Genomic DNA, 27294 nt, shown 5'->3' on the forward strand with positions numbered 1-27294 from the left:
GACTAAACCATGTCTGATTCTTATGAGTTTTCCTGGTGATGTGTCAGGTACATATTATACGATGGAAGAACTAGGCACGTTGTAGTTCAGTAAATTAAAAGTCAGATGTGATCAACTGTTGTGAGCTTTAAGTCATATTATAATGTCATAAAAATGTGCCTAGAGTTGTGTTTTGTTTCATTCACACATGTTTGAGTAAGCCTTCATTGTGGTCATCAAGTTAACAGCTATCTTTACCTTTAGTTCAGTAGAGATTGGCAATTCCAGGACTGAAATGATCCAAATGATTCTAGTGAAGGTGTATGGAACACAGTGGAGCACTTTCTGTATTACCATGCGACTTAACAAGGTGAAACAGAGTGTTTTCTGTTTTGAGAGAAGAACCCAGCCTAAATCTGTAGAGTTTGTGTGTTAAACATGTGTGAATGAAACTCCAGTTATGTTTTGATGAGGGAACAACATAACATTTATCAGAAAACAGTGTAATATGGCCCCTGTAAACTTTTTTATAGCATGTACATTATTTTTAACTATTGGCAGGTTTCTGATTACATCACAACATGCTATTGGGCAATGATATTTTATACAGATGGCTCTTGCTCTGCATCTGTAAGATTGACATCTACATGAATGAAAACCCAAATTTCTACTGTCATAAATGATTTCACCATTAAATACCATCAAATATTTTTATTTATGGTAAATACATCTGTATATAATTAGTACACTAATCCACAAATTACTGCCATCTTTCATTCCAAGCCCCACGTTGACATATTTAAGCTTTTGTATATTCCTCATCCATGGATTGACAGTCTCTTGGTGAAGCCTTCAGAGAAATGAAGATGTAAAAATTGTGCAGGGAATCGGTGTGGGAGGTCAGTGATGGTGCGTTGGTGGTGAGTGACGCACAAGGGCTGAAATAATACTTTTCCCAGATTATTACTGACACATTAACAGTGGGGCTGCCTGTCCTGTCAGCCTAATCGAGACAGCTCTGTTTGAATATGGCAGAAGATACCACACTAGAAAGATATATCGCAAACAAATCAGAATTTACCATCTGCAACTCATGAAGACGACAATTATATGAAAATGTTTTCCTCTGCAATCAACTAAATATCTTTTTCTCTTTTTCTGTATCAAACTTGCTAAGCCTATAGTGTAAAGGGCAAATATTGTATTTTCTTTTTAACGTTTTAATGTTGATTCCTCATTAGAAACAGACCTGGAGTTGTGTTTTGTTACATTCACACGTCTAACACATAAACCCTCTATATTTAGGCTGTGATCTTCTACTACAGCTACCTTTTACCTTTAGTTCAGTAGAGATAGGCAATTCGAGGCCTGAAATTATCTGAATGATTGGAGTTTAAAAACAAAGTGTAGTACTTCCTGTATTACCACATGACATCACAAGGTGAACAGAGCTTTTGGAGATCCAGACTTATCATAAGGGTTACTCAGACATGTGCGAATGAAACGAAACAAAACTCCAGGTATGGTTTTGAGGAGGTACTAACATTCTCACATGGCTAAAAGCTCACAAGAGTCAAATTTGCGTAATACATTTTCTAATAGGTTTTTCTAAAATAATTCACCCTTACACAAAGGAAAAAGTAAATTAAAAGAGATAAAGGAAAAATGACACTATTAAATTGAAAAACCACAGCAGCAGTATTTTAATAAACAGTTTAAAAATATAGATAATTTATGTATTCATTTCAGTAATAAAAGCAAGCTTGGATTATATATACAAGCAAACTAAAGCGTTCAATATATTCTAATTATACAAGCACATAGTTAGGTCAATAGTTTAAACATTTAATTTAACCTGAATACACAATCATTTGTATAAATAAAACCAAGCTAGTATGTACACATTGGGATATTACAGTTCTTATATTAATTTAAACTTCCGACACACTCCACTGTGAACCACCTCCATAAAAATAAATTAGCGTCAGATATTTATTGGGCTATTTGTCTGGTTGATTTCGAAATGGTGTGAAAAATTAGTCCTTAGAGTTTTATTTTTCACTTCCTGCCCCCACTAGACCAGCCGCAGACATCGATTATAGTCATGACGAATGCTACTATGTTGGAAACTACTCACTCATTTCCTACTCTGGCCGCACAGGCTTTGATAAATGTCATTTGCACCAAGGTATAACTCAGTGTTTCTTATTTCAATCGAATGTTTTGATGTGGAGTGATGGCCAAGCAAGCTGGGGATCTTAACGTCAGTTGTGATGTTACAGAGGATGCCAAAGGGTCAGATTTGTGCCAACATTTGAGATAAATAAACATATTTAGGGTATATCAACTGAAGATGGTTATACTAGGTGAAATTTCAAATACACAGCAATGTAAAAGTAATACAGTCCAAACACAAAACTTTATACAGTATAAAAAGGTAGATAAAGTTTGCACTGATCAGGACAACATTATGACCACTGACAGGTGAAAAGGAAAAACTACTGACTTTATTCCGCCCTGCCCACTTTTGCTACTAAACTACTAATCCCATTCATTTCAATTGAGAATTTGAAAAAGTTCTGCCACTTAAATATCATATTAAGTAGGTCGATTTGAGTAAAGTGTTCAGAGTTTATGTGCACCAAGTCAACAATGCACAATTCTCTGGGAGGCTTTAAAACGGCTGTGGAGTCCTAATAGAACTCTTTTGTTGTCAAGATTGACAACCCCATGTGAAATAATACATCCCAAATGACGATGGTGGCATCCACGGCAGCTTCTAGAAGAAGTGAACTGAATATATCTTTCCATCCTTGCACTTAAACTTGGGAGTAATATTTTATGTTTTAGAAGCAGTACAAAAGTAGATGCAGTTTATTAAGTTCGACTAAAGCCATCGTAACTCAAATGAGTTGGAATATTAAATTTCTGATTGATTATCTTAATTAAATAACTGTGACTGTGGGGAGTTACCATGGCCAGCTCCCTTTCAATATGGATTCTGAAGCTCTACAAAAATTCTTGGTTTCAAAAAAGCAATTTTAAAAATTCATTGAAAGTCACTGATCAAGTAGGATGTGGAGGCTGCACTTTGTGAGTCCAAGCACAGTTCACTTATTAATACGAGACAACTTCTTTCATTTGGGCTGACAAACATACACATAGTCATGGTCATAATGTTTGACCTGAGAGCTGTTTGGTAAACTATCAGCAGCAAACATTTTAGACAAGCTTATCCTGAGAGAATATAAAAGACTGAAAAAACATCATAACCAATAAGCAAACACTAGTTTTCTATGCTGAACAAACTGATAAGAATTGTGAGTGTTTCTGTTCTGAAGACACACTGAAGTTTAAGCTGCAGACTGAGGATAGTATAAATAGGAATGAATGAGTCATGGAAGTCTCTGAACCATATCAGAGAAGTGGACATGAGGCAGGAGGATCACTGTGGGGTCCCAGGTCTTCTGCTCTGAATCAGTCTGTCCCACGGTCTAGCCCCTCTGCCCTGAACAGACTCCGCCCCTCTCTGAGCTGTCTCCATGGCGCCAGGGTTAAGGTGGGCAATAGCACTGGTGGAGCCTTCTTCTGGTCGGAGAACTAAATATTAAGGGAGAAAATGACAAGTTTTCACCTCACAGCACTGAAAATATAAAGAAATGCATGCTGTTGATTGCTGATCATATTAATTCAATACACGAGTTCGGGTCAAGGTGTGAAGAAATTTCAAATCTGTAAATTCAAATGCTTTTACTTCACCTTTGTTGTTTCTAAATAAATGTATACAAATTATAAATAGATTTTAAAACAATAATCAGTGAATTCTGTGTTGAATGTGTGCCTTTCTTGAATTAAAACTTTCTGATCATTGTGAAGAAACTTAACCTGTACATTTTAGGTTATAGTAAGTGAATAGATTACTACAATGTACATATATATATCAATTAAAATTATTTATAATGGCCTCTCTGAAAGCTACTGTTTTACATATTTTAATTACTTTGCTGACAGTGGCATTGTTGTGATAATGAAAGACTGTTTTAATACATTTTCGTTAAGTAAATAACTAAACAGATAATACAATAATAACTCTAATATATTACCTCTGTGAACAACTTGCAGACTGGAGACAGCAGCAGGACTGGAGCACAGGAGGTCTCTGTTGGCTAACATAGCGCTGAAGGGGAGGTTTACATAATGAACTGTGTTATGGAGATACAGGCTGGGGTCCAGGAAGGTGGAGGGAGCAGCTTTACTGTCTTGTCGCAACATACCTGAAAAAAAAAAAAACACAAAACATAAAAAGACATAAAATACGCAAAAAATATATTAAACAAAAGTTGGGGAGCACTTCATGGATGTTCTTATTTATTGTAAGGAATATCGATTGGGTGCTTTTTGGAGATGGCACATGGAATTCTTGTATCTTAAGCTTAGTGTCTGCCAATGGTGGAAGTTGGAGTTTAGTATGTTAACCTTTAGCAGATAGTAACCTCAAGGCAAGGCAAGTTTATTTGTATAAATTTGTATATTTGTAAGAAAAACATTAACATCACCATACAAACAAGTCAAAACATAAATAATAATCAAAAATTTGTAATAAAAGAGACCTTTCAGTCACATGCACAGCTAAACAGAACTGCTTTTAGCCTGTATTTAAACATTGTCAAACTTGATGCCTGTCTCACATGTTCAGCAAGACACCAAGTCAGGGAAAGGTCTGGGTTGTAGCTACATTTTAAATGCAAAAAATAAGTTCAAGATACTGGTGATGCCAAACACAGTCTAGTTGAATATCATTTTAACAAACGAGATTCAGTTTCATCATCTGTATTCCCGAATCCTCCAAATACTGTATGTCACAGCACATTAGACCATGCATAAAGACTGAGAAAAGTTTGCTCTAAGTAGTTCTCTGGAGAAATCAGACTATAAACTGATAATGGTCACAGTTGCTGAAGCGTTGAATATATTGAGTTGCATTGAGGAAAAGCTCCAAAGTTTGAAGTAGTTTTTAAGTTAAAATGAATGAGCAGACTCAGGAATAAGTATTTCATAGGAGCTGCTCATGCAGGATATTTAGAAAAGGGTTGGCTCATTCTTCTACCTGGACAATATTGGTATACACTGGAAGGAAAGTAAATGTAGATAGTAAAATCTAGAGGAGCACTATAATATAGATTTATGGCTGTAGGCTGTAGAGGACCTGAAGTTTTTCAGTGGATCAGATGGTGTGATAATTGTAAACAGTCAAAAGTAAACAAAATGCATGGCCAAATGACAAAACTAATTTAAAAATGCTGCAAACAGTCTTACCACAGGCTGTCGCGGGCCGGGTGGGCACAGCGAGAGGAGCAGGTGGTGGAGAAGAGGGCATAGAAAGTTTGAGTCGTGCCAACATATTGCCTAGAGCCCCATAGTTCTGTTCATCTGTCAAATATACAAATAGTTCAAATTTGCCCAGATCAGATAACACTGCAATGATTCATGTGGAAACAAACCTGGTTTACATATGTGTGTGGTTCGCGCTGATGCTGACTTCTCAACCTGCAAAATCATTCATAAAGTTAATTTTTATACCTATTTCATGCTCCTGTGCTTTGGAAATTCTAGCCCCCCAGAGCACTCAATTGTAGACCACCTGCCCTTCATGAAGTAATACAGGCCGAAAACTCATACCTTTTTAGAAGATGTGTTTCCGACCGCGCGCCACTGCTCAGAGGTGATGTAGTTGTCTGAAGCGTGACCACACTGGTAAGGACAGGGGAGAGGTCACATCAGGTTAATTATTCAGCACTTCACTCACATTTACGCAGTTGTTTTTATTCAAAAAACATGAACAAATTGCCCAGAGGTAGCAAACCAATTATGTTAAATATAAGTAAAATAAGTTTTAGCTGTCTCAAAATAAAATTCTAAATAATATAACATATGCATCAACTAATACAACTAATGCTACTTCTCAATGTCTCTCCAATATGGTTCAAACCTAGAACCCACTGAGTTAATCCGCCCACCACCCAAAGTAACACAATTTGCTTCAAAATATCAAACAGATGTGCAAGAACGTAGTTTTTGTTACAAGTGAACTCAGGTAAGAAATATATGTTTATTTTCTCAAAATAAGCAATATAAATAAAACAAAATAAAGGCTCCTGGCAACATATTATTTCAACAGCCCCCAATATCAATACTGCATCAACAAATGAAGCCTCATTTTGGCTCAGCCCTCATTTGGTATGGCATTCAACAGCCATGTGGCACTGTTATGGAATTTTGTTATCGACTGATCTGCCAATTATTATTTCAATCCATCAAATAGTTTGGATTGCGAAAGAAGAGAATATAAACCTCCACTCTCAGCACATGGCATATTCTGGACTCTGTATAGATCAAAAATGATTATTCAGCTACTAAATAAGTCACCAATTATTAAAAAAATTCATTAGTTGTGATTAGTTGACAACTGATAACAGCAAACTTATTTTACTCGTCTTGCCTCTCATCCTTGTTTTCACGGTTGTGCATCACTTTGGTCAATGGCAGTTTTAAAGCGCTATAATATAAGTAAAATGTGATTGACTGTGCCTTTGTAACTCTGCCGAATTCTTTTTAAGAGGACATTTCTAAACCTCTAAACAAGTCAGAACAAGCTTAGAATTATTAACCTATTTACTTTGTGTCTCTGGTTAGACTTAGACTTAGACAAACTTTATTGATCCACAAGGGAAATTATTTGGACACAGTAGCTCATACATCACAATAAAATATAATAAAAAAGAGCGAAAATATAAATGGTAATAATAAATTCTAAATAAGTAGCAAAAAAGAAAAAAAAAAGATGAGTCTAAGTTAATATAGCAACCTAATATACACAGGCAGTAAAACCCAGTCTCCTCGCCATTATCTGAGCCGACAGATGAATTTTAAGACACTGATCTGCTGACACAAGAATCAGACTCGTGCTTTGACAACAGGAGATGGGAATTTCAGTATGTTGCATCATGTTTTCTCATTAATATTCAGGGCCTCTACAGCATTAGAAATACTATTGAGTGGACAGCACTAAACTTCTGGTACTGATGAAGTTTGAAATAATGTACTTTCTTAGTAATTTTATATTCTGTAACTGCGTTGTAGTAATAGAACAGTGGCAGTACTAGTAGTAGTAGTAGTACTATTATAATGACAGAAATGGTAGTGAATCTAATTTCTCTGTACTACAAATTAACAAACAACACACTCATGAAACTATTAAAATTCTGTGCTGCTCTTATGGCTGTGCAATTAATAACATTTTAATTGGATTTTAATCATTCTAATTGTCAATGATCAACTTGGGTCTTTTTAATCAAGGGTTCAACAGCTAATCTTAAAAGCAAGTGGTCTGCAGCATTCAGACTTTGAAGGAAGAAATTAGAGTATTTTTTGCGTTAAAAGACAATGAGTTGAAGTCTGTCTTGTTTTTGTTCAGGACATAATGATGATTTCTTTTGATAAGACAAAATGAAACTGAAGTAAAAATTAAGTTTCATCAATCATGTTACATTTTTGTCATATCTCCCAGCACTAGACAGTGCAGACATACTGTATAATAGCCCTTTCACCACTGTTCACAATGTATGAAAAACTCAATTAAGACCCATTGAAACATGCAATTCCAAAGCTTTTGAGCATTAAAAATACCAAAACAGCTATGACAACACAACAGTGCTTGATGAAGACTGACTCATGTTGATAGCATTTCTCTTGTATCGATGCTTCAGAGGCAGGTCACACACTGAGCTGAGAGCCAATTAGATTTTCTGTCAGCACTTTAGTCTAAGTATCTTATTATGGCCAATGATTTGAAGATAATAGCTAATTTTAAGTTTTAAGTGTTTGTGTGAAAAGTTAAACCTTGCATTCCCACAATTTGTACTTATCAAGGGCACTGCATGAATAGTGTTCTGCTTCTCTACTTTAGGTTTTCAAAGAATAGTCTAATTAGCATTTTGCAAGACTTCCCAGTTACCCAGGCTGGTCATTATAATAAATAACACGTCACGCTGTATTGTGAAAAGCAAGACAATTGTTGCATGGGCTATTAAGGCAAAACAAACACTGCAATATTAATGACAGGATAAAAGTTGCAGTGGAAAACACACAGAATGAACTTGGTACAATGTCTAATGATGTATAATAAGTTAGTATAAGACTTTGGTATTATTATCCAACATAGAAGGCTACATTTACACGTTCTTTGGTAAATGATAGATGGTCACATTTTTATAAAGTTCTTTTCTAACTTCAAGGCACTCAACATCAAGGAATCACTCACTACACTACCACTTCGCACATACATTCATATACCAGTGTCCAAAGTGGGTTTTATACCGCTAACCTTCAGATCAGTGGACAAACACTCTACCAACTGAACAACTGTTGCCCCTTTTAGACTAGGTTTGAGCTAAGTTTATTTCTGGTAGTTCTAGTGTGGGTTTAGTTCCAGTTTAGTTCTAATTTTAATACAAAGTACATACAGTTTAAATTTGTAGTCAAGATTTAGTCCAAAAAAATCATCTTCCATTTCCCTAGTCTAGTTGTCAGTTGACAAAAATGTCAAACTGACTAACTAACTAAATTCATAATCGTTTTTAGTTGACCAGATTTTTTATTACACTGCAGTAATATGATGGGCTAAAAGAGGCAAACACACTGAATACTCAAATGAACTTGGTATTATGTAAAGACTAGTAGTGAAAAAGTCAGGGAGTTTTAATATTTAATGTCTGCCTGTGGACTTAAGCAAGCTTATTACAACAGATAAGTAGACCTCATTTATTGGGGCAATTGTGAAGAGTTTAATAAGTGCAAGTACATCAGAGTCTTTGGCGTAAGGCTAGGGCTGGTGTGATTTTTCTAATCATTTACAAATATGCTTGTTCCACTGTTACACTGTGAGCTGAATATTAAATGCAAATTGTAGCACAACGGGTACAAGGATAGAAAGTAATATTTCAGCAATAAATATATGAAAATGCGAAGTGGGGTCCAATCATAGACTTTCTCAAATAGGACACTTCTGCCTTAACATTTCTTTGATATTTTGTATTGAAATTATGCAACATTGTGTAAAGGAGCAGTCTCGGGAAATTCTGTTGATGTGAACTGCCTATTTATTTGTGACAATAAAAAAAAGAAAATGTGTTTATAGAGTTTTTACCTGTGTTTTTCCACTGAGTGTGCAAGCCGGGACTGACTGTGGTCTATTTGTAGATTGTCGCTCACTGCCCCATGATTTGGTGCACTGATCTTTAACTTTTGGTGGGCCACCGTGCCACCAAAAATCCTCAGTATTTGAAGTGTTTTGGCCTGGTTCAGAAGAGGGGTTAGGGATGGTGTCCCGAAGCGATAGCAGGCTTCTCGGGGTGTCATAGCGTAGTTTAAGCATGCTAGGTATATGGTATTCATCACTGTGTGTCTGTGATATACGAGTGCTACACCTGGAGGAAGGGCAGGTGGAGGGGGCGGAGTCTGGGACAGGTGTGACGGGTGTAACTGGGGCCTCTGTGGGGGGAGGAGGGGGAGGTGTGAGGGGTGCGGCAGCTAAAGCTTGAGGCAAAGCTAAACTGGGTGCAGATCCGAACTCCTCTCCTCCCTGGGCAACAGCAGCGTCCAGACTTCCTGTATACGACGAGAAGCTGCCTGATGATTGGCTGCTCGCTGCGATGCCAATGCCACTGTCCAATGAGCTCTGCCGCCCGCTGTCATGGAGACCGCGAGAGTGGAGCTGAGCTGAAGATGGGCGTGTCCCTGCGTTTCCTGTTGCTGCGGCGTACAAGCGGTCATCTGATGCAGTCAGCGCCTTCAATGTAGAACTACTAGACGCTGTATCAATGGAAGAGTGAAGCCTAGATAGGGACTCGGGCCAAAAGGGAAGTCTGGGTCCGTAGCTGGCTTCTGATTGGCTGGAGGAGGAGCTGGAGATACTGTTGTGGTCATCTCCAGCAACAGACGTGCTACAGCTAAAAGTGGAGGCTACGAAAGATGGTGAAAAGTAATTAAAAGTGATTTATAAGCAAAGAAGACCCCCAGTACAATAAAAATGCTGTATACACAATGTTGGAGGACTAATATGCAAATCACGTTTGTAATTTGCTTCAGGTCCAAAATGGCAACCTTTAGAAAGTCATTTTCAATTAACGTCTCTAATCTGTTATGGATCAGGTCTCGGGCAAATTTTATTGCACAGGGCACAATTCACAGAAGATTTGGTGTCAGCAACTTAAGGTGCCAAGACGCTGGATGTGGGACTACACTAACAAGCCTAAAAAATACTATAAATAAAAACATAATATTGTCCTATCTACAGTAGCTGCCCTCTCCTGCAATGTTTTTTTTTTCCTGTTAAAGGGTTTGTTTGTCCACTGTGTGACATGTCTTATGTTCTTATGTCTTATGTGATCTGGCACTACAGATGAAAAGTAGCCTAATTCTGGTGTATTTATAAGTATATGTTCATGAATATGCATTGTCCCTTTTAAATAAATAAAATAAAATAAAACTACCACTACATGATATCACAGGAACAGAGCAAACATGTGTGAATGAAACAAAACACAACTCCAGGTATGAGAGGTGAGCTTTAAGTCATGTTACAATGTTGTTACAAGTCAATTTTGCATAATATAGGTGCACTATGTCACCTTTCTAAAAAGGCTCCACCACCGGTTTGTCTCCTTGGAGATTATAATGCTGGCCTAGAATGTTCCACAATATGGCATTAAACATATATTCATCATTTATAATTTATTCAAATTTAGGTGTTTTTGAAGCTGAAAAAACATGCCTTCATACTGAGAGCGAACACGCCACACCCAGGTGTGACCTGTAACAGAGAGCATCTCCCGCTTGTCTCCAAGGTGAGGTGAGTTTAATGCCATACCATGGAATATTCCAGACAGAGCAATAGCATCTCTATGAAGACAAGATGCTGGTGTACCTAGCTCTACAAAAGCTACACAGTGCACCTTTAACTGTTGTATGATATGATATAAAACAGACAGTGTTGTTTACCTGTGCTGCTGGCCAGGCTGCAGTTGGACAACCTGCTCAGTCTCTTCTCCAGATCTGATGTTTCCTGGAGGATCCGTTCTTCTGCTGAGACTGGATTGGCATCGGCTTTATTCCAAAAGAAGGAGCAAATATTTAGTTTTCAGTACAGTTTCTACAATTACTTTAGCAACTTTTTACTGAGACAAAGCACAGTTTTTCTTAACACACCTTAACACTGAACATTTTGTATGTCATATTTAAGATGCAAAATGTTTCCCAAATTCTCCATTGACATGAATGGGATCCCTGTTTAACCAGAGGTGCCATCACAAAAAAGTGCAGTTTAGGAGCATTAGAGACAAAAGTGGGCGAGGCGGAATAAGGTGGATTGCAGTGAACAGATGTAGAATTTGTAAGGTAGCACAGAAGTGAATTCATGTATAGTATAGTTAGTATATATAGTTTGAAATAACGTTCATCATATTATTTTTTTTTTAATATAATCATCTAAAATATATCATCAATTGTTAGTTATAACGACAAGTTAAAGCTTTAGCCACAAGGGGTCAGAGTTATTTTCTTTCTCAACACCGGACAAATGACGAGGGTGGCATCAGGGAGTATATCTAACAAACAGCTGATACATGCCCAGGTTTAGTCCTGGTGAAGGCTTGGTTTAGTTTTGTTCTAGTTATGGTTTTGTCCCAGTTAAGTCCTAATTTTTATGTGAAGTGCATGCCTGAACACAAACATAAAAATCCTATTCCAAAGTCTTCCCTGCAAGCGGATCAGCCCTTGTCACCCAAAATGTGTATCTTTATCTACAATGTTCAAATATCCATGAACTTTTAAATAACTTTATGAGAATTTACAACAGCAAAATTTATTAAAGCCAGAATTTGGGCAAAAAAACAGAAACAATTTTCACATTTAGAGCAAACTATTAATACTCTTAGCATGAGGTGTGTGAGGGGAGGGCAGTGGGACGGTGTGTATAAGTGTCAACGACTTGAGCCAGAATCTGGGCACTAGCTAATGCTAACACGTGGTGCCAATTTTCTTCACTACGCTATGTGAACTCTCAGCTAATGTTGCTACTTGGCGCTAATTATAGTAGCTTCACAGTGGCAGTGTGTTGAGGGGTGACACAGGGCCCCATAGCCTTCTCCAGCTTAGGCTCTAGGATACTGTTTACATGGATACCAACATTGATTTTAGGAAATAGAAGTTCATGTTGTTGTGTGAGATTATTTTATATGCTTGTACATTCATATATTTTTCATGTGTAGTAATGTGTAGCAAAGTAATGGTACATATGTAACAGTTGTATGCTTTAATGCACTTAAATATGAACAAACTGATACAAGGACCACATTTCATGTTTGTACAGCTCTAAACTACATGTTATAAATGTTTTTATGGAGGCTTGCAGCCCTATTTTGTATTTGATTTTTTTTTTCAAGTTTTATTATCAGTTAGTATATTGGTATGTTTTTTTAGACTGCATACTTCGCAGTGACATCACGCTGGTGGTGTTCTACATGTATTACTACTGGCGGAATGTTCAGCAGTTACCATGAAGCAGGGGTCTCCAACCTGTAGCTCAGGAGCTCAGGAGCTACCAGTAGCTCTCCACCCCCTTCCAAGTAGCTTGTCTGGGGATTTCTGAATTATACACTGAATTGCACTGAATAACACAAATTTGATTGATTAAAAGCCTGTTTCTTTTATAAATGTATCATTTTGATGCCTAAATTTGAGCACTGATAACTGGATAGTGGATTATGTTTTATAGACATCCAACCGTAACTCATATTCAGCTTACCATTCCTCTTATATTTACAAAATTTCTGGTGACCGCTAAAATTAGTAGCCCTCTGGCATTCTCGTTTTACAAAAAGGAGCTCACAGGATTAAAAAGGTTGGAGATGCCTGCCATGAAGACACAAAGCATAAGGGGACCAGATTTTCAAAATAAAAAAGTGTGACATCCTTGGTTTGGGTTGGTTGATAATAATAAAACTGTGAAACGATTGTGTCATTAATGAAAACTGTTACACACTCGGCACTAATGTGAGTCCGTATAGTCACATTTTCTTTGTCTTTTGGTCAATTTTAAGCAGGTTTTCTGTATTTTGCCTAAACAAATGACAATTTATGCCTCTCTTTACAGTTGGCAGTGGTCAGATTGGTCAAATATAGGGACACCTGGTGCATTTCTTGTATAAAACTGGAACAAATCACTGGTTTTGGATAAATCTGGTGACAGGGGACACAGGGCTCAAAACTGGGAATGTCCCGGTTAAATAGGGACATCTGGTCACTCTAACAATGCACATATTAGCAAACACTGGCAAATAACTTAAGACGGGTCACTCAAGAAAAAATATAAAATGGATTTAAACAACACATTTTCAGAAGCCTGTAACAAATAAAAGCGTTTATTGTCCTGTTTAGGTGTTTTACTTTGAGGGGAACGGAGCGGCTGTTAGCTATGTCCATTTACAGTACATACAGTCTATGATCTAAGTACTAGGTACTAGTTACTTACTTACTGATATATTTCTCTTTGCCCCTTCTTATATATTTACCCCCACATAGCAGTCCCATATAGTACACCAAAATATGAGGCATTATTGAGGGGAGCTGTCACTTCCTCCTAGTGACCTACACCAGTTTGCCTTAGTTCACCTGTCATTAGTCCTTCTGTCTACATGTTTATGCTTTTCGGATGCCAGTAAAATTGGTTTTATGTTACAACAGTCACAAGTCACAGACAAACCCTGACCCAACACTCCCACACTGACCCCAGGGACAAAGAGCACAAGTCGTTTGTGTGACACCAAACATGTTTCACTATAGTAACAAGCCACTACAAATTTTTAAGTCATTCAGTCACGCATCACAGAGTTCTTGGGCATGTTTAAGTTAATTTTAGACATAGAAATATATTTTTCAGGGTATGTACAGGTCAGAGGTTGTCTTGATTTTATGGGCGGATGTGATTTTACCTGGATTGCCAGGACGTAAACCTTGCGGGGTCCGATTCAGGCCAATGCCTCTCACGATACAGTCGACCAGGAAACTGATCTGCTCCCCCTCTGAGCTCGAAAGGTAAAACACTCCAGCCCCTAGAGGAGAAGAAATACAATACCAACAATAATTATGTGGCATTTGTTTATTTACTATTCTAATATTGATTTTAAGCTTTGAGAAGTAGCCACACATTTCCAAATCAGAATTTTAACAGTTTACAAATAGAAATTTCTTATCAGACAAGGATAAAAGTGGTATTGGTACAAAACAGTACATTTCCCTACATGAATTAATAAACCCTGCTCAAAGCATGAGGTTGAAGGGTGTAACAGGTTTGAAAATGAAAAACATATTTGCCTGAATATTTTTCTGAGGTCAAATGAGCAGTTAGCAATTCTGTATCAAGGTTACACATTCAGTGTATTCTATGCCCACACCATAGGAAGCCATGATCATCAAGATACATCAACCCAGCACATACTGAAAATATAACTGTTTACATTCTGAATAATTTACTACTTATATTTACAACATGCCAATGAGATGAGATTGAAGCCAGGAATAGCTATGAGAGGTGGGCCATTCATTGAATTATCAAAAATATTATGAATGTATGTATATAATAATGTTGTAATTGGCTAAAAAAGGTTATAAAGTGACAGCTTTTGGTTTTACAATAATTTCCCATTTGTCTGATAGTTAAACCCACCAATTACATTTAAATACATGTTGTCTGGATGGATATTGCAAATATGAAGATATTCATTTTTTACTATATAGTGCAAAAAATATTGAGCCCGCACCTTTTTCAGGAAAAGCGTGTAGTGTAAAATTTTAAACCAAATACAAAAAAGATACAATACAAAATAATAACACAATAATATCTGGAAATCTAACACTAGAGAAGCAAACCACCATACCAATTATGCAAATAAACCAATTTATGCAGATATCAGAACTAGTATTGAAACACATCTGAACAAGTATCAGTACTGAAAAAAAACATGAACAGGACATAGCTGGACCTTTCTTAAATAGTTTTAGGCTCTATATCAGAGCCTCAAAGAGACCACATGGCAATACTATGAGTTGAAAAAAAACTAAAATCAAAATAGTGTTTTTATTCATCATTGTGCTATCCAATCCATATTGAGTATATTCTTTTCTTTCGTATCAAAATTGAGGATCATATTTTAGTATCATGACACTAGCAGATACAGTATCATACTGGGCCCTAATGACTGACCTCATTACACTTTTACACTAATCCTAATTTTAGTCACAACTAATCGCCCTTGAGCCGCATGTTGGCTACTGTCTTGGTGTCTCCTCCAAGAAACTTCATCCTCATTTGGCACAGATTTGGCAAGAATAGTGAACACAGTAACCAAGTTTGATCCAAAAGTCTGATCTGGTCTACTACAGCTGGCACAAACTGACATTTAGCTCACTCAAAAACACCAATACAATATTTCCTTTTTACAGGGCATGGAAAGTTGCTGACAGATTCAAAATTGCTTTTAGGGAGATCAGAGCAGTTGACAGCCATTCAAACAGTCCAGTGGATGCTTATTACAGTGTCTGCACGTGTCTCTCTGTGTGGGGGCCTGATAATCCTCCAAATATCTGACCCACTACGACACAGGCCTTGATCCAAACAGAATGTGACCCCATTTTTTGCACTGAATGAAAGCTACTGCACTGAGTTTGTACTGACTTTCACACTTGTGTATTGTTACTTTTCAAGGTTTTCTGGAAAATAGAAAAAGAAACTGCTTTCTCAAAAAAATCATTCAGGCAGGTTGTCTTCTTTCTGATTGTCCAAGGACACAGCCAGTAACATGTACATATGCAGCACTTCTATGAGGCTATAAGATGTGGTCATGGAGCTTAAATATTAAAGGTATGGATAGCATTGAAGGGATTTGTGGTGTCACTTTGGATTAAAGCCCAGCCGATATGGATTTTGTTGTGGCCGATATGAAACCGATATAATGAGAGTTGGAGTGGCCGATAGCCGATATAATCGCAGATATATTTAGTGATGTAAAAATTCACTGTAAATCTTGAATTTGGTTTGGCTCTAGTGGATTTTAAATTGGGTTTATTTAAGCAACATTTATTGTTCTTCTGCCTCTTTGTGTCATATTTACAGACAGTAGATCACATTCTAGCTACTAGTGATGGGTAGCAGGACTAAAGCAGGTCTAAACCAGGATTGAAAAGGACTAAACCAGGACTAAAACAGATCTAAACCATGTGTAAAACAGGACTAAACCAGAACTGAACCAGGACTGAGTATCGGGACTTGTCTCTATCTCTCTCCCTCTCTCGAGCCCAAGATTAGTCCTGGTTTATTCATTCAGCCGCTGCCGCTGTCAAACTACCACGAGTCTGCACGCCACGTGAAGAGAAAAAAGTGAGAATAAGAGAAAACACAGCTCCCAATAAGGAGCAGGCTCCCGTCGTTTGCTTCAAAGTGCCGGCTCTAAGAGCCGTTTCGTTCGCGACCGACCCATCACTACTAGCTACTAAAGTAAGCTACCGCTATTAGCCTTTAGCCGTAAATGCTGCGCGCCGCGGTAATTAATTATATGCATAAAAGTGGATCATTCACACGTCTATTCACAGCTCATTTACATATCAATGCTGGTCCAGTAACAAATATAAGGCCAATATAGTCACTTTACAATAGGCCAATAGAAAACAGCCTGTTTATGTGTGGGAGCTAAAGCAACTAATCGCTAACCTAAACTAGCTTCAAAGTCGATGTATTTCCAACACTCACTGCTCACACAGGCTCTGTCACATCACAAGTCTGCACTAATAAATGTCCTTTTAATCCAGACTCAAACCGATTGTCCATAAAAAGAATATAATCTCAGTGTTGCGCACGGCTGCGGGTGTAAACAAGAGCACATGAGTGAAGTGACGTGACTCTGGGGGTGTGTTCAGGGACAGTACGGACACACACACAGATACGACGGAGTATAAGGGTCAGATGAAAAAAAAATAAATAAAATGCTGGCGCTACGAGAGTAAAGTCGTAACATTTCGACATTAAAGTCGTAATATTATGAGAATAAAGTCGAAGCCAGAAAAAGTCGTAATTTTACTAGAATGAAGTCATATTTTTACGAGAATAAAGTAGTAATTTTATGAGAATAAAGTCGTAGTCAAAATAAAGTCGTAATATTATGAGAATATCGGCTGCTGGGAAAGTGTGAACAAGTGAAGAATCTGTGTATCATTCGTTCATTTGACTGAACAAGGACTGAATCAGGACTAAACCGGGTCCGGAACCAAACCAGAAAGACCAGGATTGAGACTGGGACCAGACCAGGACTGAGGCCGGGGCCAGACCAGGACTGAAAACGGTTTAGTCCAGGTTTAATCCTGGTTTATGTCACGGAAATGGGAAATGGCATTTCCATGACTTTAAAATGCGATGCGGGACTAATGCGCCGCATACGGACTGAACCAGGAATGAACCAGGACTGAATCGGGACTAAACCAGGACTAAACCATTTTCAATCCTGGTCTGGTCCCGGTCTCAGTCCCAGTCTCTGTCCTGGTCCTGTTCCCGGTCTCAATCCTGATCTCAGTCCTTGTCTAGTCCCGGTCTAAGTCCTTGTCTCAGTCCAGGTCTGGTCTCGGACTTCGTTTAGTCCTGGTTCAGTCCTGGTTCAGTCCTGGTTCAATCCTGGTTCAGTCCAGAGGCGCAAATAATGAAGAAATTGTTGTTCATTTTCTTATTTTTGGTTTTATATTGAAAAACAAGGTTTTTCTTCTGCTGCATTTTTCACTTTGACTTTGATTTTATTACGACTTAATTCTCGTAATATTATAACTTTATTCTCATAATATTATGACTTTATTTTAACTTCGACTTTATTCTCATAATATTACAACTTTAATGTCGAAATGTTATGACTTTATTCTCGTAGCGCCAGCATTTTTTTTTTTTTTTATCTGACCCTTATTCTCCGTCGTACACAGACAAATGACTCTGTAGATAAATACTGATGTGGAGCCACATATTAGGACATTTATCTGTCTGTAAATTGGATTAAATAAACATAATGTAGAGAGTCTAAGATTTATAACGAGGTATAACATGCCCACGTGAAATATCAGCCCATATCAGCAAGCATATCGGCCAATAATATCGGCCAACCGATATATCGGTTGGGCTCTACATTGGATTACGCTTTGTTGTTACTATATCATCCAATTGTTCACAGTCAAATAAAGTGTGCAACTCCAAAATGTATATTGTGCATAACAATGGGCCCACATGCACTGTATTCTCTGTAGTAGTACCAGGCCCAAATAAATTTAATAGTTTGCATTGACAAAACCTGACAAAACCAAATCATTGGAGCAGATGGTTTTCTATGGTGACCTCTCAAGAGAAAATCAAGGAGATGCTGTAATGTATATGCTTACAGAATGTCAGCCTGAGTAAATGAATCTGAACATTCCATTTGTGTAAGGAAAGGAATGTGTTCCCATATGCTCAAAATATAAACAAACATGTACAAACGTAAACCTACACTCAGGTTCAGTCATGCAAGAAACACAAGAAGACATCTTATTGTGCAACTCTTTCCCCCAATGGAAGCTCCCTCAGTGCAGAGGACAAGGCTGAACTCAATTTTATTACACAGCCATGAAGAAGGGTATTTTTTGGTGGTCTCAAAATACAACAGAGACAATATTCCCCTACTGGAAGTTCAATTTATAACAAAGACACTTCTTACATGTAAGTGTGTGTCCCTTAAAGGTTGTATAGAGGATTTTTTAAGGGAAGAGAAATACAGCGACAGTCCTTTTTCAAATGTTGTTCATGCGTGACACCACCTTCCTCCTCCACAGCTCCTCAGTAGAAACATCTCCTCCTCCCGCCTCTTTACTCTAGAAATCACGCTTTACATCCAGTGCGTGTTCAGAATTACTGTTGAAGTTTCCTGTCTAGAAATAATTTATCGACCGACGCGTCAGTTTTTAGACCCTTCGTCTGCTTCATTCAAGCCATCGCTGGAAGGAATCTCCAAGAATCACCTCAGTTTGGCTTCGCTCCTTTTCCCCTTCTCTTCTTCTTTCAGCGACCTCAAAAACCGACTTTCTTTTGCGGCGAACTGCTCGTGGATTCTCGTCCGCCATCACAACAAACTTTGTGCAAACTGCGAGGAAGCTGCAGTTTGAAAAAGCCTCTAAGAACCGCTGCATAAACCACGAAATCCTGCGCGCCGACGAGTCACTTACACTAGAAACGTAGGGAGTTTGATTGAAAATCTAACAGCCAATAGTAAATGAGGGAGCCTCGTTTTCTATTGGCTGATGTTTATCTGGCCTCACTACGTCCACAGTTGATAGATTTTCATTCTTTCATTTTTTTATTTTTGGTCATCATAATTACAAAGCTGCTGCGCCTCTGTCTTTCATTGACAATTTGAAACAAAACAAAAAAATCCTCCATACAACCTTTAAGAGTATATGTTTAATATACTGAACTGAATGATTGGAGCAGATGAGCAGATGTTTCAGATATATATTTGTAATTAGGGATTTAGACCCTCTTCTTTACTCAGTATAATAATACTGGTCATAACAGACCGGCTGCACTGACAAAGGCCATGTGATGGGCTAAGTGAGCACTGAGGTTGGGTATTAATAGTTGCTCATGAGAACAGTGAAATCAGAGCCCGAGGAGCTCCGTTTCTCCAGAGGGGCCTGAGGGTTGCAGGCTGCACACACATCCTCAAATATATCACTATGCCAATCTATGTGAAAAATTTATTGTGGTAGCATAAACTAGTATATATGTCTTATATTTTGCCCAAGATTTTGAGAAAAGTGCCCATGACATCACTAAATAATACAAAATGATTTTATAGTGGAATGGACCAATAGATGTTGCATGATGTTTTTCCAAATAGATATGTTATTGTTTTTGCCTCTAGAGGATGGAAGTAGAGAGACATGACATGTTGTAGTCTGTTAAATGCAGAGAGAAAGCATAATAAAAACTAAGGGGTCAGGAGGTCCAAAACAGTATCTTGTACCTAAATGCATGTGTTGTCTACACACCCATCACCAGACTGCCTGACATTCCTTACATAGAAAACTAGACCCCAACAAAAATGCATTAGGGCAATTTATAGACAGTAATTCAACAGCTGTGCAAAAATGCTTTGATACATTATCTTCAAGTAAGGAGCACCGACCAATAAAGTCTATTAAAATAATAATAAATACTATAATGCTCAATGGGCACAGGCCAAATAAAATCTAGATACATAAAGTTAAAATAGCTGCACTTCTTAATGTTCTAAAAGGGTGGATACTGAGAGAGAGGATGTTAGAGGATAAAAGGTCTACTCGAGTTGGTGCATGGTTACATTTATCACACATTTAACAGCTTTAACAACATTTCCTTATGATCAATGTGGTACACTGTAAGTATTGTGTACTTTTGTGTACTATTGTGTATTGTGGCCATACCAGCTTGTCAAAGCCTGAACCTGCCAGATCTCAGAAGCTAAGCAGGGTCAGGCCTGGTTAGTACTTGAATGGGAGACCACTGGGAATTCCAGGTGCCACAGTGGGGCCGATGGCGCAGATTGGCAGCCTCGCTTCCATCAGTCTGCCCCAGGGCAGCTGTGGCTACAGTAGTAGCTTACCACCACTGAGTGTTGAGTGGATGAATAATGAACTGTAAAGCGCTTTGGGTATCTTGAAAGGTGCTATATAAATGCAGTGATTAATAAATTTATATTGTTACTCACAGTATCCGCAGCGAGTCCCCCCCTCAAACACAAATCCATTAGGTACGGCTCCGTATCGTCTGAGGGCGGAGAGTTTCCAGTGTCCAGTGACCATGGGGGGCAGACCTGAGGTGAGGACCAGTAGACTGTTGCACAGGTGAAGAGAGGCAGGCCCACTCTCCAGTTTAGACCCAGGCTCCACAGTCACACTAAACCTGTGGACTAGAAATGAGGAGAAATGACTAGAAATTTCTGTTACTTAGGTGTAGTAATTAAATGGCAAATTTGTGTTGAAGCTATGGTATACTTTATTGTGTCCATTGGAAAATGTGTCCTCTGCATTTGACCCATCTGACCCAATTCTTATGCCTTGACATTCTACAAAGTAATGTGTTAAGAAATTATAATGTCAGTTACTTTTTAAAGCACCTTTTCACTCTTAATTGAGAAGTTATATAGATGCTCCCTTTTACTTTCAGTTCAGCAAAATTACTTTTATGGAACAGTACCCTCGCTTGAACACAATCTTTAGCTACTATCCTGAGAGCAATTAATATTCACATCATAAATCACACATAAATAAACTAACAGGGTGTGTGTAACATTTGGCACATGTGAGAGTCACACAGGGACAGTTGGTGATGATGATGAAGCGTTTCTGAGCTCGAGCGGCTGCACTTCGTCATCTGTCACTGTGGCACATGCAGCAGCTGAGTACAACACTGATAATACACAGGGCATGGAGCAGTCTACTGTATGCGTGTTTATATTCGGTATAGAGCTGGGTTTTAGACGACATCTCAACAATCTATAGGCCAATAATATTTAATACAGATAGGGGCTTTCCTGATCAGCCAGAACCACACACTTTGAAAAAACTTTACAAAGATGGGTGGATCTGGAACTGTATACTGTCTCCCTGATTTCAGACAGCGTGAGTAAAAGGCGGAGTAGAGAGACACATGGTCTGTTTGCATCAAACACAAACATGGTAGTTTACACATAAAAAAGGGAAAAATCTACATGAAGACCTGAGAATCAGCAGGGATTTTTACATAATCAGCAATCGAAGCACCAATCTCTTATTTATTTCAGGTATAAGAAGTTATATATTTTGTTCTGAATATTATCTGAATTTCGGAGAGGAGATGTCTTCTGCATTTGACAGACACATGCTACAAACTAGTGGCTGTGATTGGACTGTCTCGAGTAAGGACAGACACAAAACAATCTCTCTGGAGACAGGCAGATGGCAGACCCCACTCAGAAATTTACATAGTGTGCTTCAAGGTTTCTAAGCACAAAAACAAATCAATCAGATCGTAAAAAAACATCTAGAGGTGAGAGCAATATTATAATCTTTTATGCATATTATAGGTTCTAATTATAGAACTTTATTTAATTAGTAATTTACCCATGTAAGTTATTAAGAAAAATTTACAACGCCATCACATGCTATTATGCAGATATAGTGGACTTTCCAGTGTAGAGATGAAAATGGCAGTATATCAGACCTTCTCCGAGATGGAAGCGTATGCGAGCGTCCCAGGCCAGCAGCGCCTCTCTGTTGCTAAAGCCCAGGACAAGTGTGTGAGACAGGCACAGGACGGACAGACTGTAGGACACGCCATCAAACCCAGGGCCCGGCTCCACCCCACAGATGCCCTGAGGAAAAAACAGATGTTGCCATGGTGACAATTGCAATAATTACGATAAGTAGTGGTGGGCAATACCAGTGATTTTGGATCCGTCCATCACTAATAACAAGGACACAAGTGAAGTGGTGATGATTATGAATTATATATCCAAGGAGTCAATGAGCTCTATCCACTCCCAAAACACTACATAAAGGATTTAGTGTTCCAATGACCCTTCTCTTGACATTATTTTCAAAATCAGTGTATAAATGTAACCTATGATTCTTTGTCCAACTCTAACCACCTCTGAGGAGTGAGGGCAGAACCATAAGTTGCTGAGCATTATAGTATTCCACCAATCTGATGGCACCACTTTGGTTCACTTATGGGCAAGGTGTAAGCATGATTTCTGAATCACAATAAGTTTTATTTCCATTCCAAAATTCACAAACACTGCAGTCTGTGTCTGTCCCTAGCAGCGGGCTGGGGGCACCACACCATGATGGAGGAGGTGAGGACTCAGTAATGGCTGTGTAGAACTGCACCATCATCAGGGCTAGCAGCTTGGTTTTCCACAGCTCCCACAGGAAGTACATCCTCTACTGGTTGACTTGATGACAGAGCTGATGATGGCCTCCCACTTGATGTCCTGAGTGAAGGGTGTGCCAAGTAAGAGGAAAGAGTCCATGATGGTGTTGTTGGGTTCTATGTTGCTGTCACTGTACCAGGTCACCAGCTGGTCCATCTCCCTCCTATAAGCAGATTCATCGCCACCGAAACAAGCCAGATGAAAGTGGAGTCATCCACAAACTTGATCAGTGTTACAGAGAGGTGCAGCAGCTGGTGTGGGACAAGAGCAGAGGGCAAATACCCAGCCCCATATATTTTCTTTTATTGAGCTGAACATATTTTTATTAAATAATTTTAGTAAAAGCATTGTTTGCACAACAAATTAATATCATTTACTAGCTCTAGAAGTTTAATGTAATGCAGCCTATAATTGTGGAAGATGGGTGGCAAATTGAAAATTTGTTGTTGATTTTTTAAATCACAAAATAGAGGGTGAGAAATATTTGCTGCATTTCAATTTCACAGGATCTTGTCATATGTTTGCTTATTTATAATAACAATCATTAATTCATTTCCTTCACTCAAGGCAATTATCCAGTATAGCAGTGATATCTTCTGAGGGATCTTTTAATACACTTGACAAAACGAGATAAGCCAATGACTCACTAAACATAGCCCCATTCTGTACACTCTATAGACTTTATACAACAAACATACCTCTAGTGTTAAACTCTCCTTCTGACCAATCCCCTTCTTGCCTTTCTTCTTCTCCTTTTTGTATGCCAACAGAAACAGACAATCTGCAGCGGAGACACAAAACAGACACATCAAGCTCAAAAGGTGTGAGGCTTAAAAGTCAATTATAGGGATTATTAATAGAACGCAAACTAACTGTAGTGTTATAATCCTGACTGCATGCCTGGGAGCGTTATCACACAGCTGTCAAAACAAACTCTAAAACAATGAGTTGATCCAGTGCAGCAGCTGATAACCAAAATCCAATCGCCACAATAGACAGGTGATCAATTAGAGCCACAGCAAGTGTCTACGAGGAGGTTTAAACACATTCTCACTGGAATATCACTGAAGCTTGCCCAAGAACTGAAATACACAATTGTTTCCACCAAGATTATTTATTTGCACTTAACTTATCTCCCACATATACCATTGTGTTTACATTTTTCTAATTAAAAATTTTCAATTAATTGAGCAATGTTGGAAAAAACAATGTTGAGATTAGAGTTGCCATGCAGGTCTGGAGTAAGACTAAAATGCTTGTCACTTGTCAGCTGCAAGACAGAAAGCACCCATTCAATTGAATGTACACCAAAGGTGTAACATGCTCATTGTCTATTCACTGGCCTCACCGTTGGCAAAGATACCCAGGAATAATCTACCTAAAAACAACTTTGTAAACCATGTAATAGACTGTGTAACTTTTCATCTCCATCATCAAAATAAATTCTCCATCGTGGTGCAGTGAGTGAAGAAGTAAATGACTCACAAGGCTTTAAAAACTTTTAAAATTCATATAGTAAAGCTGCAGTTGTTTAGTGACAAACTTAATTTTTTCTTAGACATTGGCAATGTGACTCCTTGGACGCTGTTCAAATAATTAAAACCTGTCACTGAGCTGGCAACAAAAGCCCATGGGGATTAATATCCTTACTGTGGTTCAAGGAGGCGGCCCGATTTTGGTAAACTAGTTCAATCAATCACCACTGCAAAACACCGCGAGGAGGGAACATGGCACAAGTTTGAAAACTGCTGATTCACATTTGGCAGCACATAAGGTCAGATAAATATCCCTTTAATATTGGTGACACTGGAGCTTAGCCTGGAAGTTTAGAGATCAGGCAATATCGTTTTGGAAAATAATATAGGCCTATGCCATTTGTCAAAGGACGTTTTTTACCTGCGACTGGAGAGGGCTTTCGGAGCACAACCCAACGTGTTTTCCACTGTGAAAAAAATAGAAGAAACAACAAATACGCTTGTCTGATCAGCAGAATAAAATATTAGGTATATATAAAACCAAACAAAAGCCATTAACAAACCTTTTTTCCATCTCTAAACTTGACTTGTCCTTCCGCGACAACTGTATCCGTCATCTTCAGTCATGGTTCCGAGCAGCTGAGTGCACTGTCCCCGGTGAGCCGGACCCAAACCACAGACAGCGGGGAGAGGGAGGGGCGAGGGCCACGGTTCAAAATAGCCTCTTACTGCCCCCCGGCCCCACCGCCAGACTGCACTCCCCCCATTATTACTAAGTTAGTGCAGTTGTCATCGTGCGTCAAGTGCGTATTGTTTACAACGTGGCCAAACTCAATTAAAGAGCGCGCGCATTCTTCCCGCTGCTGGCGCGGCTAACACTTGAAATTGGCACTAATCTGGTGTTAAACTGGGCTAGTTTATGTGGCTTTATGCTAATAAACCAAGTCTCAACTCTGATTGTGGAAAGCCGCTTTAATCTGTTGACGTTTGCTCTAAAATAATCACTTTAGGTGGATAAAATTAGCAAATGATCTAGCCTATTTTGCAGTGACGTAATAAGGTTTTGAACTTGCCGCCTTATGTAAGAGAGTTAGATCTATTTCTACACTTTAGAATTGATGTAAAATAAGTGGAACCTTACATTTGATTTCACTGAGCCCTTAGCCTACAAGCAAGATCCATAGTAATGTTTTTATTTACTTATTTATTTATTTTAATGTGCATTCTGTTTTTATTCCAACTTCATAGGTAAACTACAGTCTGTTATCTATGGACTCCAATAATGTAAGGTACACAATAACAATATCACATTTTATTAGATTATGTACAATAAAAATTTTACAAAGTTGCATTATTACTGTGTATTTAGATATTTGTCCCTTGAAGTAAAAAATTTTTGTGACATTAATACTGCATTCATTCTCCCAGGGTACACCATACACATTTGTCTGTACTGCGTGAATGTGAAACTTATTCCACACACATGAGTTGTATCTCTGTGCTGTCTTCCTAATAGTATCCTCTGAGGGCGGAAAGTGAACCAGCTGCAGCAGTGAAAGACATACCCTACTTTAAACAAACGTGGCTTTTAATGTTGCACGGTCTACATGTCCTTTGACCTCATTGGGGTCTGAATGTCTCTTGGCTTGGACCATGGAGGGCATGTCTGAAGTCTGGTACACCGCTGACCTCATCCTGCTTCCACGCCCCCGCAGCTCCATGGCTACACCCTCCCACTTCCTGTCCAGCTCAGAGTACCCCTGGTAGCATCGGAGGTCCCGGGACCCCCTTCGCGATGGCTTGAGTTTGTCTTCAGAATCAGACAAGTTCCCTATCTTGTCCAAATCCAAGGCCCGTTTTGAAGCATGTGATCTGGATGTGGGGGACTTTGACTTGCGGCGGGAGCGGACAGGTGCACGGGGGGGTGGGGCAGGTGGAGGGGAAGGAGAGGGTTTGTAAGATGTAGCTCTTCGATTGTAAACTTTATAATCTCCACTATCCCGGCCACTTCCTTTCCAGCGGTCTCTGTCCTTGCCTAAATGGAAAAATCGTACTTATTAAATGACCTAACAAGCCAGACAGAGAAGGGAATGTGGCACAACAGTCAATGGCACCTCATACATGTAAAACCAAAAATGGAACTTAACAGTAACACCCACTTCGAAGCCCACTCTGGTTCTGAAAGTCAATTTTTCATTCAATTTTTTGCACAGACTTTTCAAAAAAATTTAAATATCAAGAGTTCAAAGACATCATAAAGGCTAAGCAGATATGTAGTAGCTAAAGTCCAGCTGTTGTAAATCCAAAAAGTAGTTTTAAATCCAAAAGGCATGCTTATAATGTAAGATTTTGCAAAATGTTTTAATAATTTACAATGTTTCAGAAACAGAGTTTAAATAAAATTACAGGTCTCTCTAGCTTATTAACCCTGAGCAAGATTTCAGACTTCTAAATTATTATTTGCTCATTGACACTGGGAAAAATGAATGTGAAATTTACTTCCAGAACCCAGAGGTGAAAACATGCAAGAAACCAACACTTTGTTCAGTATTTAAAAAAATCTACATGCAGTTAACCATATTTAGATACTCTGATGCTAAACTGTTTTGTCAAATAAACTGAACTGTTGAACTTACTGCTATTTAAAAAGTCAGAAACAAAACACTTGTTGAAAGTCAGAAATGCAGAAGAATGTACTGCCATTGATTGATTTTTAGGGGGGAGACATTTGGATAATTAGCTGAGTGAGTTATCTCAGCTGGCAGCTGGAG

General features: G+C 38.5%; 2 protein-coding genes and 1 pseudogene across 2 annotated transcripts in view; 1 reads left to right on the forward strand and 2 right to left on the reverse strand.

Annotated features, from left to right (window-relative positions):
* Positions 1-1872: 1872 nt before the first annotated feature.
* dok7b (docking protein 7b) lies at positions 1873-25142 on the reverse strand. Its single transcript, XM_055158298.1, has 13 exons — positions 25087-25142; positions 24945-24990; positions 23747-23829; positions 22337-22487; positions 20844-21044; positions 14028-14147; positions 11038-11142; positions 9185-9999; positions 5659-5730; positions 5481-5526; positions 5296-5409; positions 4083-4253; positions 1873-3579 (listed from the first exon to the last, which is right to left on the reverse strand). The coding sequence occupies exons 1-13, from the start codon at positions 25138-25140 to the stop codon at positions 3425-3427; spliced, it is 2133 nt and encodes a 710-aa protein (XP_055014273.1). The 5' UTR covers positions 25141-25142; the 3' UTR covers positions 1873-3424.
* On the forward strand, positions 20546-20663 carry LOC129410469 (5S ribosomal RNA; annotated as a pseudogene).
* A 696-nt stretch (positions 25143-25838) lies between the features above and the next one.
* rgs12b (regulator of G protein signaling 12b) overlaps positions 25839-27294 on the reverse strand; it is a 40657-nt gene continuing 39201 nt past the window's right edge. The window contains exon 20 of the mRNA XM_020941868.2: positions 25839-26558. Within this exon, the coding sequence (XP_020797527.1) occupies positions 26095-26558 (464 nt within the window). The 3' untranslated portion in view covers positions 25839-26094. The remainder of the gene's footprint in view (positions 26559-27294) is intronic.

This window comes from Boleophthalmus pectinirostris, unplaced genomic scaffold, assembly GCF_026225935.1.
Source record: "Boleophthalmus pectinirostris isolate CB_2022bp ecotype Guang Dong unplaced genomic scaffold, ASM2622593v1 HiC_scaffold_22, whole genome shotgun sequence".
Lineage (NCBI taxonomy): Eukaryota > Metazoa > Chordata > Actinopteri > Gobiiformes > Gobiidae > Boleophthalmus > Boleophthalmus pectinirostris.